Below are 13,670 nucleotides of genomic sequence, written 5' to 3' on the forward strand. Positions count from 1 at the left end.
ACCACCTCCTTTCCAAATCCAATCCAATCGAGGTACCTTCTTCAGACAGGGTAAAGACTTGACTATTTCAGAGTAACAATGACATTCACTTTGATAGAGAAAAAAAAAAAGTAAAGACACACAAAAAAAAAACATACATTGCAAGTTTCGTTTGATTGTAGAGTTTGTTCTTCCCTTCATTCTGAAATGTTTTTTTTTTTCTGGACTCAAGCTTCTGGGCCAGAGATGGACGACAAACAAGCTTTTTTGAATACCATTGGTACCAAAAAAAAAAGAAAGAAAGAAAAAAAAAAGCCAAAAGTTGCCATAAGAAGTTTTTTTTTTCTTTTTTTTTTCTATATGCTCCATTATCTGATTTATTGGCTTCACAGAAGGAGCATCACTCTTGTAATAAGTGCTATGATAATACCCCTTTAAGAAGAGACTTAGAAAACGTAGATGTCTTTTATGTTTGTACCAAATGCAAGGATCTCTTATTCTGTACTGCATTAAGAGAAACACATTGTATTTGGTATTGTGCCTGACTCCTGTGCCATGTGTCTCCGCTCTGGATTCCGTTTCTGTTTGGTGAAAAAGTGGCCGGAGACTGTGAGATCCCACACATGCAGTTTTAAAACGCATGGAGTGACGTCAAACACAATTAACAGTTTCTCCTTTCCACACAAATACCGAACAGCCAGCAAGCCAGACAAACAGACAGAGGCGGTGGGAAAATTAGTCCAAAGGTTAGTCTTCAAAAAAAAAAAAAAAAAGTCTTAAGTTTCAGTAAGCTTCAGTGTGGACGGAAGAAAGGGTCTCTGGCTTCTATTGCACAATGCATCAGAATTGAGTTTCTTCTCTCTGTTGTATCTCAATAAAAATGACGACCACACAGTAACTGAATAACTTTTGATTGATTCAGCACTGATGTCCATTAGGTATAATTAAAAAGCCTCCACTGAGAGTGTTTTTAACAGTGGTTATGTACTCGCACACAGATGCTTGGTCAAGTTCCAGCAGACACTCTGACATTCATTGATCTAAATCAAAGCTTAACATTCAGCTTATTTTTTTGTAACCATACAAAAAAAAAAAAAAAAAAACTGGCATGAGTAAATAGAAATCATAGAGCAGTGCAGCTCCCTTTTGTAAAACTAAAAGAATTAAAGAAAAAATATCATTGGTGATTAGTCATGATGACAGGCCACTGCTAAGAGTGTTCTTCTCATTTTCTCTGGCCTATTCGCTGGCTCAGAAACAGAACTGTGCAAGTTACAAAGTATTATTGTTTTTTGTTGGTTTTATAAAATAAAGGTTTTTAAGGAGGACCTGGAGAGAGAGCACTTACGGCTAATATAAGAAGATCTGAAGAAAAGATGCAAAGTTTAAAACCAAAAAAGTACCAGGATCATTCCAATCATCAGAACAGTGCCATTATAGGGAAAGGTGTCATGAGGTCTCACTGTGTCTGGGTCACTTTCAGATGGCTGCTTCATTGATGGCTTCTCCTGAACAACACTTTTGAGCAAAAACAACCTTTGGGAAAAAAAAAGCATCAAAAGGCTTCTGCTTCTATTGATTCTGGCTTCTCAAGGTCTTTGCACACCAAGGACAAGATGCACGAATACAACAAACAGTATGACGTAAAAATCAGAAGACAAATAAACAGCAGTTGGAGGTTTGCAGCTTTGTCTCACACTAAACCTCCATTACAGATCCACAAAAAGTGATTATCGCCACATTGATTTGCTTGGGTTTTGATCCAGTACTTCTTTTGACTTTGTCGGTTTATGATGTCCGATACATCCTACATGCTCTCTCCACTCAGCAGGTCTCCCGGGAGCAAGGTGTTAATTGGGATGGGGCTGCCGATTACCCTGGCATCGTCTCCGTTTGGGGGAGCCCATAAACTGGAGTACTGCGGCACACCGCCCCAAAGCATGTCGCCACCGTTTCTGCTGCTACTGTTCCCGGTACTGCAGACTGTCTTGGTACCTCCTCCACCCCCGCTCCAGAGGCCTGTGGGGTGGCTGGATGAAGTGTTGCCCAGCCGGGGTTGATTGGAGCCTGGTGCTGGGCTGGCCTGCCAGCTAGTGGTGGGGGTAAGGGACTGGCCCTGTGCAAAGAAGCGGTTCACATCGTCCTCACCGGCAAACTCTGCCAGGATGGTAGTGTTACCCAGCACACACCTTGGCAGAAAAATTGTTGGAATGGATTCAAGCATTAAATAGATTTCTTGATGGATAACACATAAAATCAGTTTGAAGAGAGAAAGACGTTGTCATACACACTTATCTAGAGGGTAGATGTAGGGAAAATGTTGTATTTGAATTTAGGAAAAAATGAAGAAATGTACAGCTAACACTATTAATACTAAATGAAAGCTGTTCTGGAGCATTCTATGAAAGTACTCAGAGAAGTATGAAGTAGTAGAGCCTTTAGTCTTACATGTGCAGGGATTTCTGGGCTTTGGCGGTCTCCTCCTTGGAGTTGTAACGAACGACAGCATTGCCCTGCGTCAGGTTCAGATGGAAGGTAATGAGAGGGCCGTGCTGCATGCACAGAGTCCGTAGGGTGGAGCCGTCAATCTGATGCACACACATAGATAAGTTATTACATTTGGTGTTATTCATATGCAAGTGCAATTTAAATGGCCAGTCAGACAGATTGTGTTCTTGCATTTAAAAACATAAATGAAATGTGCAGCACAGAATGCAATTTTTTTTAAATGTGCTTTTATGAACAATTTCTTTGCAAAAATAAGCACAACGGCTGGAATACGCTACACAACTTTTAAAATGTGATCAGGTCATACACTAAGCAACTAAGGATTACACACTACCACAACAAACCGAACACAACAAACTCATGGAGAAACCATGAGCCTTGTTGCAAGGAGGCGAATGACAAATAAAAATCAGCTCAAAATATGTTTGATATTCTCAGGCTGGATTCTAAGTCAAAGCTGTTTTCATAGTCTCTGTCCATCATACACAATGCGATTTTCTGTTAAATTTGTCAACTCTGACTTCCTAATATCAGCAGACTGGTTCTGACTTTCGGTAACTAGTGTTAATAGTTACAGACTGCAAATCGGGCCAAAAATCCTGACAAAACTCATGTAGTGTATTACAGCCTTTAATAACAGAAATAGCCAAACAGCAGATTTGGAAAGTGTCCTGACTAGAGCTAAGCAACTCTTTGCTTTACATACTGCAGACAAATGACAACTGTAAACACAAGCTCATGATATGCCTTCCCACAGCTACTTCTAATTGGCCCAGTGTTTCGATACTCACAGTGATGAGGTGCTCTGCAAGTCAAAACTTCTGTTAACTTGACACATTATCTTAAAATGTGGTACATATGTGAGAGATGCAAAAAAAAAAAAAAAAAAAAAAAAAAAAGCTAGACATATTGCAGTGGTCAAAAATAGTGGTCTAGTGCATCTTTTCATCGAAGAAGTATTATAAACTAGTGCAGAGCAACATGAAGCTTAAAATAAATATAAAATAGTATAAATAATACATTTAGATATGTATAATGGGAATGATTTTTAAATGTTAAATGCAAAAAAATAAATAATAATTAATGAAAATTTGTTACATAAAAAGTGGCAGTTCTGAGATTTCATGTAATATGAAAAAAAAAAACACCATGGAAAAAATACTTTCCGAGTATGATGTACTGTAAAAACTAGTATGATATCTGAATGATTCTACTAGTTTTTACAGTATTAAAAATCATTTGGTTTATGCACCTGAGGAGTGAGGTTTCTCAGCACCAGCCAGCTGCTTCCTCTGTTGGGACTGTCAGTGCTCCAAGTTCCCCCTTCTATAACAAAAAGAAAATATTAGTCTGGAAAACACATTGCAGCTGAGCATATTTTCCACTAAATTCTTGATTTCTACCCATTTGCAACTCTAAAAACACAACTTCATACAGACAGAGGGGGGTGACTGTTCAGACCACACTACAGAAGCACCTCACAAGTAACTTGATTTTTCTGCTTTGTCCCACACTGGTGGACTGAGGATTTACCTGAGGAGTAAGAGCTGGTCCAACCCTGGCTGAGGCCAAGGGAGTTTCCTCCCCAGGTGGAGGAGGTTCTGGTGTTCTGGGATTCAGGCCTGGTGTTCGTCAGGCCTGGAGGTGGGCGAGAGGGAGCACTGGAGTTACGCGTCCCTGGGGAAACCTTCCATAACTCATGAGATAAAGACGCCTGTGTGTGGGAGATGGGTCCAGGGGACCAGGTAGACTTCATTTCCAAGAGTTTACCTGGAAAACGGAGGAGAGGAAGAAAGAGAGAGACAAATTAATAACAGCAGCAGCTATATAGCACCATCCATCACTGCCTTTAACTCTCCCCACCAGCGTTTTGTTTTTGCAAAACCTTCATGGCCCCCAGAATATTTTGTTGTATGAATATTTGAACAATATATACTGTATGCAATATATCAAAAGAAAGAACAGAGCCTCTGCTTAAAAAAAAAAGTTATTCTAGCTTCAAAGTCTCTCCATGTTGTTCGTCGTTCCCTATTTACCCTTAGACTAGGGGAGGATATAACAATTTAAATATATTTTAACATGTAATTTATTACTGTGATGGCAAAGCTGAATTTTCAGCAGTCATGATTCTTTGATCCTTCAGAAGTCAGCACAACTGTTTCCAAAATTTATTATAATAATAATATTTCCTTAAACATCACATATAAGAAAGATTTTCAAAGGATCATGTGACACTGAATACTGAGTAATGGTTGCTGAAAACTCAGCTTTGCCATCACAGGAATAAATAACATTTTAAATATTTTATTTAAAATATTAAAATAGAAAACTATTTTATCTATCCTATATTTATTTTTGATTACTTAAAAATGCAGTCCTGGTGAGCATAAGAAACTTCTTTAGTGTCTCTGGCCATTATCAACATTTAAAACAAGGGAGAATGTGGGTTTTAGGAGAACACTTTGTGAGGGACCTCTCCAGGTGTAAGGACAGGGTTCAAAAAAAGGTAAGCAGGTCTAGGATTTGGGGAGTGGGCCATTTAGGGTTTAGGGCTGTACCTGGGTTGTCAGCATCCCTCTCGTTCTGAGAGGACGGACCAAATGAATTATAGGCATTGACCGACCACTCACTCGAGGATGACAGAGTCCCACTCTGAGATGGGGACAAGGCTATTATGGGCATTTGTCCCAAGTGGACAGCAAAAGGGGGCAGAAACAGTGAAATTAATTTATGTAATGCTCCTTAATATACTGAATTTTGTTAAAACTTTAATTAAAAAGCAAAAGAGTTCAACATTCATTAACCATTTAACAATCTCTGTCATATCTTATGTCATATGCTATCAATCATCCCTCACCTCCAGTCCTGTCACGTAACAGGTAGCGATTCACATCTTGTATGTTGGTGTTGATGGTGGGGCCATTTGGAACACTTCCTGGGGTCATGTTGGGGTCATTCTCAGGGTCAATGTTCTGCAGACCTTTCCATGGCACTCCAGGGCAGAATTCTGAGAGAAAGCAAGGACAAATTGGGTTTCACTGAATCTGGTAAATACAGTCCGGCTGCATATTGATGATAATTACAATATTCTATAACAATTTACTAAAGACTCAGTGCCTATAATCTCTGTGATCAATAGCAATAACATTGTTTTTAAATTATAATATGCCACTGAAGCTCACCTGGAGGCCAGTTGATATTAGAGCCACTAGAGATTTTCTCATTGGGACTTTTGCCCTGTGTCCAGCTATCAGGAGACACCAAGGTGCTGGTGGGGGATTCAGATCTTGACATCAGATTATATGGGCTGAAAGAATCTTCCATTGCGCTCTTTCCGACAGGCATATGGGACTGAGCAGCAGAGATTGGACCTGAAACAAAAGAACAGTCTCTTTAATCACAAAAAGTTCTAACCAAAAGCCTCATGTAATAAAATATTCAGAGACTAAGCAACCCATACTCAGATATAAACTTTGATGCCCAATATTTGAACTGCTATTTTGCCTCTCTAAACATATTCCATCTTCAAAGACACGATCTGAATAATAAGATTCAAGATTACAGGCTTGAGCTTTTGTCCTCGGCTGAACTCACTCCAGTAAACTCCAGCGGTTTGGCTGGACTTACAGTTCAGGCAAGTTTTACTGAGAATCAATGCCAAGGAAGGATCATATTTTAAAAGGCCCTGCTGACTCAGAGCAAAAATAACTCTGGAATGTCTGCAAGCACTTAAATTGACAGGCAGTTTGGTCTGTCCTTTTGAAATGCGCAAATCTCAGGGACAGAAGTGTGACTCAGTGTCTGGAGTTTGATGTTTGATTAAAGATATTGCTGTGTTTTCATCGGGTGGAATGCTGTTTGTGGAAGTAAATGTCTTTAAAAGGATGTTAGACCTAGAGGTTAGCAAATGATTGTCTTGACATTTTAGATTACATTAAAAAACGAACAAAATTCAAGCCCATAATATGTTTGGAGTAGTGAAACAACTAATACCATGTTTATTGAGGTTTGCCTCCATGTGCTGAGCGCTAGCCGTCATGGAATCTATGGAGTTTGAATGAGTCCATTGTGAGAGTCGGGATTGAGGCTGAGGAGGGTCTTTCAGAGATAGACCTCCCCCCCCCATACAGTTTACATTCATGTTCGGGTTTAAACCAGCTACAGAGGGTGACAGAGAGAAAACAGATTAAAAATGCACTAGTTTTCACACACAAGCACATACGCACGTACACACACAAAGAAAAAACAAAAGACAAGATCCAAAAAAAAAAAAAAAAATGGATGAATACAAAAATTAAATAAAAAAAAAACATAAAAAAACCCACAAAAAACAATTACAAACAATGCTGTTATTACGACAAAGAACTATCAACTATCAGAAGCTACTGTTCAAAAAGAGTTTACCAATTAAATTGTAGGTGTCCTTGTTACAATGTAATTATACAATAATTTACTAAGAAATATTAATTTTAATATTAATAAGCCCATTGTGGTTTGGTTCAGTGTTAGTTGCTTGTAATTATACATAATTTATTGTTATTATTTTACTAAGTATATGTAACATGTATAACATGGACACTGTAAAATAGTGTTAAAAACACACAGCAAGCTTAAGCATGCAGGCATATGTGGCTTGTTCTCTTACAGAGTGTATAAGGGCTGAAGGAGTTTGGAGAAGACTGCTGATCTTTGGTCTGCAGGTCTGACACGGAGAGGCCTGAATTCTGAGGGTGACCCATGAAGGTGTCCAGGCTTGCCTTGCCAAGGTTTGGGTGCAGGCCGATGTGAGAGGAAGGAGGAGGCTGCTGCTGTTTCATAAGCAGAGTCTGGGCCAGCTGACGCTGGTGCTGCTGGATCTGCTGCTGCATGTTTGTGATTGTACGTGCAACCTGCGTGAGAGAACGACAGAGATAATCATTTCCAATGTATATGGAAATTAATATTACTTGTCATAGTCATTAAAAGATAAGCACTAACTAATATTTCAGGACTATAATCATTGTAACTGTAAAAAAAAATCCCCCATTTTTTTGTACAATTAATGTCATACTTGCTGCTCTTGTTGTTTGATGGGACCAGAGACATTACGCTGAGCCTGCATCATTTGCTGCTGAATCTGCAAACGCTGATATGCCTGACAGAGAGAAAAAGACAAAAGGTGAGAAAGAGGAACATACAGAGAAATACAGAGAAAAAGAAATAAAAAGAAAGAGAAATAGTGTATAGAAGGCAGATGTGGTCATTATTTACACAGAAAGCAGTATCATCTCACTCCCTGCAGACAGGCCAGTGGGTAGACGAGAAATAGCTGGTATTCATTGGAAACAGCAGAGCAGGAGAGTGAATTGTGTGACTCACCACCTGCAGTTGTTGTAGTTGGTACAGCAGGGTCATTTGTTGAGGATTTATTGGTGAGGTTAAAAGTGCAGGATTCAGTCCAATGTTTTTTGCCGCAAACTGTAGGAGCTGTGCTTGAACCTATTGATTAAATAAAAAATAAACAAACCCCACATTTGAAATTAAAATATATAATAATAATAATAATGATGAAAGAAACACAGGTGTGTGCAAAACCTGACAATCTATGTAATCCAGCATGTTTTGAGAATGTACCAACCCAGGTGAAAAATTGTTGAATGTATTAAAAATGCATTAAAGTATATTTGTATTGTACTAAAACCATACTCAAGTACATTTTTAATATATTTAATCGTACGTCTTTTTCACCTGGGAATTAAAATCTTGTATGTTTCAGTGGAAGCAAGGAAATCTGACCTTTTGGTAAATGTCACAATTTGCTTTTATTAGAGCAAAATAATATATCTTAAATATTGCTAATTCACTTTTCATCAGTGATACCTCCAAGAGTAACCAATAGAGTGACATTCAATTTAAAAATTGCCATGAACATTCATGATGCATAATAGACATTTTAAATAGCTTTTTTTTTTGTATTTTGCATGATAATAATAATAATATTAATAATAATAAATGGACATGTAGGCCAGGGTTGGAAATTAACGGGGCTTGGGCAAAAATGCTAATCCCAACTCTAACCCTAATATCCAAAATGTATAAAAATGCCCCAAAAATTCAAGACATCGAGACCAAAAATGCCCCTGTATGAGCTCTTGCTATATTTATAACTTAAGAAAAGTGATATCAAACATGCTAAAGAGTGCTGTTCTCCTTCATAGGTTCACTCAACGCTGCATAGCGATGACACAATGGGAAATGCCCTTGGGCGGTGCTGATTGTCGAACCCATACAGAATCATGCCAATTTATTGGCTGATGCCGCGGGTGCCTCCTCAGCGGCGCTTCAGTACGTCATTCACTCTAAATACAGTGAACACTCCATCTGCTCCTCAGATTTTGTTCTTCAGAAGAAGCAGTTTATCTGGCCATTGCTAGTTAAGTGTTGTTCGATTGGATATTCCCTTTTTGTGCTTCAGCGACCGCATATTGTGGAACTTGCTTTGTTCTCCTCTATGTGAAGCACAATGGATCTGCATTGTTGCAAGCTGCCGTGCTCTCGCTTCATTGCAAGTGACGACCCACACGGTAAGAATGTGAAATGCCTCGGCCTGTCACATGCACGCAAGGCTATTTATGGCGCTTCTAGCTGCAAGTTTTGAGAGAATTTTAAGCTTAAAACTCTGCGCAGGAGGCTTGCTTGCTTTGAAAAGGATTCGTCTCCGTCGCTCTGTGACCAATGAAGCGGCTGAGGCCATTCATGAATCCGTGGCCTGGGGATCGGATGTTGAGCTTGAGGCTATGGAGAGTGAGCAAGTCGGTTTCTCCCTCTCTCGCCCCAGCGCTCCTGTCCTCTGTGATTCTCCCTGACTCATCCGACGCCTCTGGGGATATATGCCTTTGCTCATCCATGGCCAGATTTGAGACTATATGCATCCCCTCCGGTCAAGTTGAGGGGTCCCTGTGGGAAATTCCAAACAGGAAAGATGTTGTCTCAGCTACGGAGCAGGATTTGGCATCCTCGACCCGAGATATGGAGGTTGCGGGTGAAGGGGTTATTGGAACCCCCTTTCGAACCTTTAGAGTCAACTCCTGACCAGATTCTGATGCTCAAGGTGGCGCTCTTTTAAGCATTAGCCTCTATCAAGCCTGTGGGAGATCTGCAGGCTCTTTCTGGAGCCTTGCGTGGAGTTTGTGAAGATGTTTCTGTGACCCAGGCCTGGTTGTGTCCCCAAAGTTTTGTCCACGTCTTTTCGCTCTCAAATGGTCGTGCTTCATTCTTTCTGTCCTCCTCCTTTCTCCTCCACGGAGGAAGAGAGACTCCGTTTGCTTTGCCCTCTCCGGGCTTTAAAGGTATATGTGGACCACTCTGGCCAGTGGCGCAAGTCGTCTCAGTTGTTTGTATGCTTTGGGGCCGGCCACAGAGGGCTCGATGCCTCTAAGCACAGAATATCTCATTGGGTGAGAGGCGCAATTTCTTTGGCTTATGAGGTGCGGAAGCTCCCTTCACCTCTGTCTTCCCAGGCTCTTTTTGGAGTTCCTTTGGAGGATATTTGTGTGGTGGCAGGTTGGTCCTCTCCGCACACTTTTATCAAGTTTTATAACCTAGATCTGGATGCGGCCCTTGGTTCCCGGGTTCTTTCCGAATGAACTGCTCGCTTTTGTCCTGGTTGAGTTTGGCCTGAGGAGGTACCCACGGCATCAGCCAATGAATTGGCGTGATTCTATATGGGTTCAGACAATCAGCACTGCCCTAGGGCATTACCCATTGCGCCATCGCTACACAGCGTCTCGTTCCCTATTCAGAGAACATGGGTTACACAGGTAACCAGAGACATTTTCTTAGAACATCAGTAAGATAGCAAGTGTGATTTAGATTTTACACAACAGTTCAATAAACATGAAGTTAATATTAAGTGACTTTTTAGACTTAATATTATGAATATTTTGTCATGAAGGTAAATACAAACAAAGTCACAGCAGGACAGTAGTACATCTCAGAGTCAGATGTAATTTCGAAATAATCATAATAATGTGAATGAAATAATGACCTGCTCACTGTTCTTGAAGGAATTAGCCGTTTTGAACAAATTGGTTGAATTAATGATTCAATGTCTCATTAAATAAGCAGCGATCAATTCAAATTTGTATATTCTATATATTTTTTTATATTTGAACATTTTTATTTATATTAAATGGAGTTCACTGGAATTTGAAATGACACGTGTAATTTGCACCACCTGAGGGGAGAGAAGCTGAGGCACTTGAGCACGTAGAGTAGGCTGAGTGGAGCTAAGAGGTGGCACTGGTGGCTGAGGGGGCGGGGCCTGCTGCTGCATGACCCGAGTTTGTGCTGCTCCGTTAGTGCCGAACATTCCATTCTGCATCTAGGAAACAGAGAGGTTGGGTAGCTCAACATTTTTTGACTGCTCAAATAATGTGCTTTCAACATTGACCTGAATACAATGTCATATTGTCCTACCGCTTTCAGATTCAAAGTAAATAATTACAAATAAATAATAAATAAATAAATAAATACATAGACTTTTCAAAAAAATTTAAAAATAAGTAAATATTATGCAAACATCACACCAAACGTTAGGGCATGATACCAGACAATGCAGATGTATAGACTAGGTTAAATGCATGCATCTAAACTTAAAGGGGTGATGAACTGAGAAATCAAAGTTTCCTTGAGCTTTTGACATATAAGAGATCATCATACTATAATAATATCCTGTAAGTTTCAGAACTGAAAACTACCTTGTTAGTCCAATAAAAGCTTTTATAGACATCAGGCTCAGCAAACGACTCGTTTTTCAAAGTGGGGAACTATGACGTCAAAGAGGATAAAACACCGCCTCCACAAAAGAAGATCAACGCCTACTTCATCACGGCCTGTTTAGCCCCGCCCACCGATTCGCCCAAACATGCTAAATAACATAGGACGACATGATAATTGCTAAACCGGATCGAGCTACTTCCAAGCAATAAACATGCTGTTTACTAAATATTGTGCAGCGCCTGTTTGTGGAAGAAGACAGTCTGCATAAGCTTCCTTCGGATTCCAGCATGGTTAAACTTTATTAAATCAGTCAATCACAATTTCCCGACACGGATCTGCCAGCAACATGTAAGTAACCATGTGTATTCTAATGCCTGATCTGCGATCAGTGATTTCGGTGTAATTATTCAAGTTCAGATATTTCTCTTAAAATCGTTCAATATTGTTTATGCATCAGTGACTAAACGATCAACTTCACATCATTTCTCGTAGTATTATAAAAATAATCTTTTTTTAAACTGTTATTAAATTATATACAGAAAGCGATCAAAGAACGATCCCTTTCCATTCGCCCAAGCTGTCAATCAAACAGCACAGCGTGAGCCGCGAGAGCTTATCTGGACACTTACCAAACTCGTGATGAAATAATGACACTGTTACACTACACAACGAAGCTCATACTGTGTACTCACATCGTGTTTGCATTGTGATTTGGTGTAAGCATTTGTGAGAGTGCAAAAATTGCGTTGCAATGATAAGATCTTTATTCACGCGATCAACAGACTGTCTGTCATCTGCTCAGTCAGTGCTCGTCATGCTGCAACCTTTCATGTGATGGAATGGAATAGATTTAAATATAATGTTTTAAACTATACTTTTCACGATTTGTTAATCTCGATAGCTGTAATAGTAAAAACGTAGTAAAAGTTTTCGAGAGAGTTCCTGTAATACTAGCTATTTCATGCAAGCATGTCAGCCAATCACAGCAGTGGGCGTTTGCACTGCAGTCTCACAGCAGACACGCCCCTTAAAACAGAGCGTTCAAATCTGAGGCAGAAATCAGGCTTGGAAAAATGGCTTTTATTTATAAATTATGACAATTTTTGATGTAAAAATCATACTAACATTATAAGGGCACCCCAGGCAACATTATAAAATAATAAAACAATCCAGTTCATGACCCCTTTAAAACTACTGTGTGCGATGCCCTATGCAGATATTTCAAAACACTCACCTGTCTGTTGTTCAAGTTTTGCATGGACAGGCCAGAAGAGACCCCACCCAATCCGTGGCTAGGGAAGCTGCTATTGGCCAATGGGTGCTTGAGGCCAGGAGAAGGCATAAATGGTGAGGTTGAAGCATCATCTGACAGCCTACCATCCTGAGAGACCAGAAAATATGTTGAAAAAATTACCCAGCACAAATTTCTCGCCACTTCAGTCCAGAAAAATGTATTGGACTTTTTTTCTCCAATTTATTCAATCAAATAAATTCTCAAAAAAGTTTGAGACAAGGCTATACCTTGTCCAGGAAGGGGGCACGATCCAGTGAGGGGTCTTTTGAGAGGTTTGTGGGTCGGCACACCATGGGCCTATTCATTCCATTACTGTAGTCTGACATGCACATCCCCCGTTTGTCCAGTTCAGTTTTTTTCTCCAACAAAGCGCCTAGGGAAAGGCAAGTACAAAATTTGTGTTCCAGACCAAGATCATATGACTCACTGCATGTCTGTCTGCTGTTATGGGTTAACTTCAAAAGGAACTACATACTCATGGCCTGATCTAGATTCATATTGTTGCTCTTTAGGGCTTCTTCTGCAGGATCCTTCTGTACCAGGTAAAAGAAAACAAACTGTTATGCTAAAAATATATATATTTGAAACGTCTTGTTAATTATGGAATCGACATATCTTTTCAGAATAAATAGGATTTAACATACTGGAAAACCCATGTCTGTAAGCTGCTTGATAAGTCTGGTCATGATCCAAACGTCATCCTGCTTGTTGGAAACTTTGCCCTATAATGAACAAACAGCACTCCATAAGGCAAAAACATACCACATAAAGCAAATAATATATACATATATATTGGTCAAAGACGAAAAAAAAGGGGTTTTCAAGCATCATCATACAATTTAGTATGATCACATATTATTTTATATATTTTAATAAGTACAGGTCAGAATAAGTACATTGATTAATTTTTACATAAATATATATGTTACGGTGAATAACCATAGTTTGTTACTCTGAATGACGAGAGAACAAAAAGGGAGAGAACATTGTCATTGTTCCCTTAATTCTCTCTCTGTTCAGAAAAATCGGTAAGCTATTATTCTGACTATTGCAATCCTCAATACCTTTCTCGCTTCCTTGCTAAAGGCCCGTTTACACCAAGTACAATAACTATAACGATAAAGATATA

General features: G+C 39.5%; 1 protein-coding gene across 2 annotated transcripts in view; it reads right to left on the bottom strand.

The window, feature by feature from the left end:
- Nucleotides 1–848: 848 nt before the first annotated feature.
- The window catches only part of tnrc6c2 (trinucleotide repeat containing adaptor 6C2), a 64,086-nt gene continuing 51,264 nt past the window's right edge, over nt 849–13,670 (bottom strand). Inside the window, exons 8-23 of one of the 2 annotated variants that reach the window (XM_084426742.1) lie at nt 13,186–13,263; nt 13,017–13,074; nt 12,769–12,914; nt 12,482–12,628; nt 10,703–10,849; nt 7,846–7,965; nt 7,538–7,621; nt 7,133–7,376; nt 6,481–6,645; nt 5,670–5,858; nt 5,345–5,494; nt 5,046–5,156; nt 4,021–4,257; nt 3,740–3,813; nt 2,428–2,567; nt 849–2,168 (exon numbers count right to left, since the gene is read on the bottom strand). In XM_084426742.1, coding sequence (XP_084282868.1) covers nt 1,787–2,168; nt 2,428–2,567; nt 3,740–3,813; nt 4,021–4,257; nt 5,046–5,156; nt 5,345–5,494; nt 5,670–5,858; nt 6,481–6,645; nt 7,133–7,376; nt 7,538–7,621; nt 7,846–7,965; nt 10,703–10,849; nt 12,482–12,628; nt 12,769–12,914; nt 13,017–13,074; nt 13,186–13,263 — 2,472 coding nt within the window. In that variant the 3' untranslated portion in view covers nt 849–1,786. The remainder of the gene's footprint in view (nt 2,169–2,427; nt 2,568–3,739; nt 3,814–4,020; nt 4,258–5,045; nt 5,157–5,344; nt 5,495–5,669; nt 5,859–6,480; nt 6,646–7,132; nt 7,377–7,537; nt 7,622–7,845; nt 7,966–10,702; nt 10,850–12,481; nt 12,629–12,768; nt 12,915–13,016; nt 13,075–13,185; nt 13,264–13,670) is intronic. The other variant, XM_084426743.1, reaches the window with a different exon arrangement.

This window comes from Rutilus rutilus (assembly GCF_951802725.1).
Source record: "Rutilus rutilus genome assembly, chromosome: 12".
In the NCBI taxonomy this organism is placed as follows: domain Eukaryota; kingdom Metazoa; phylum Chordata; class Actinopteri; order Cypriniformes; family Leuciscidae; genus Rutilus; species Rutilus rutilus.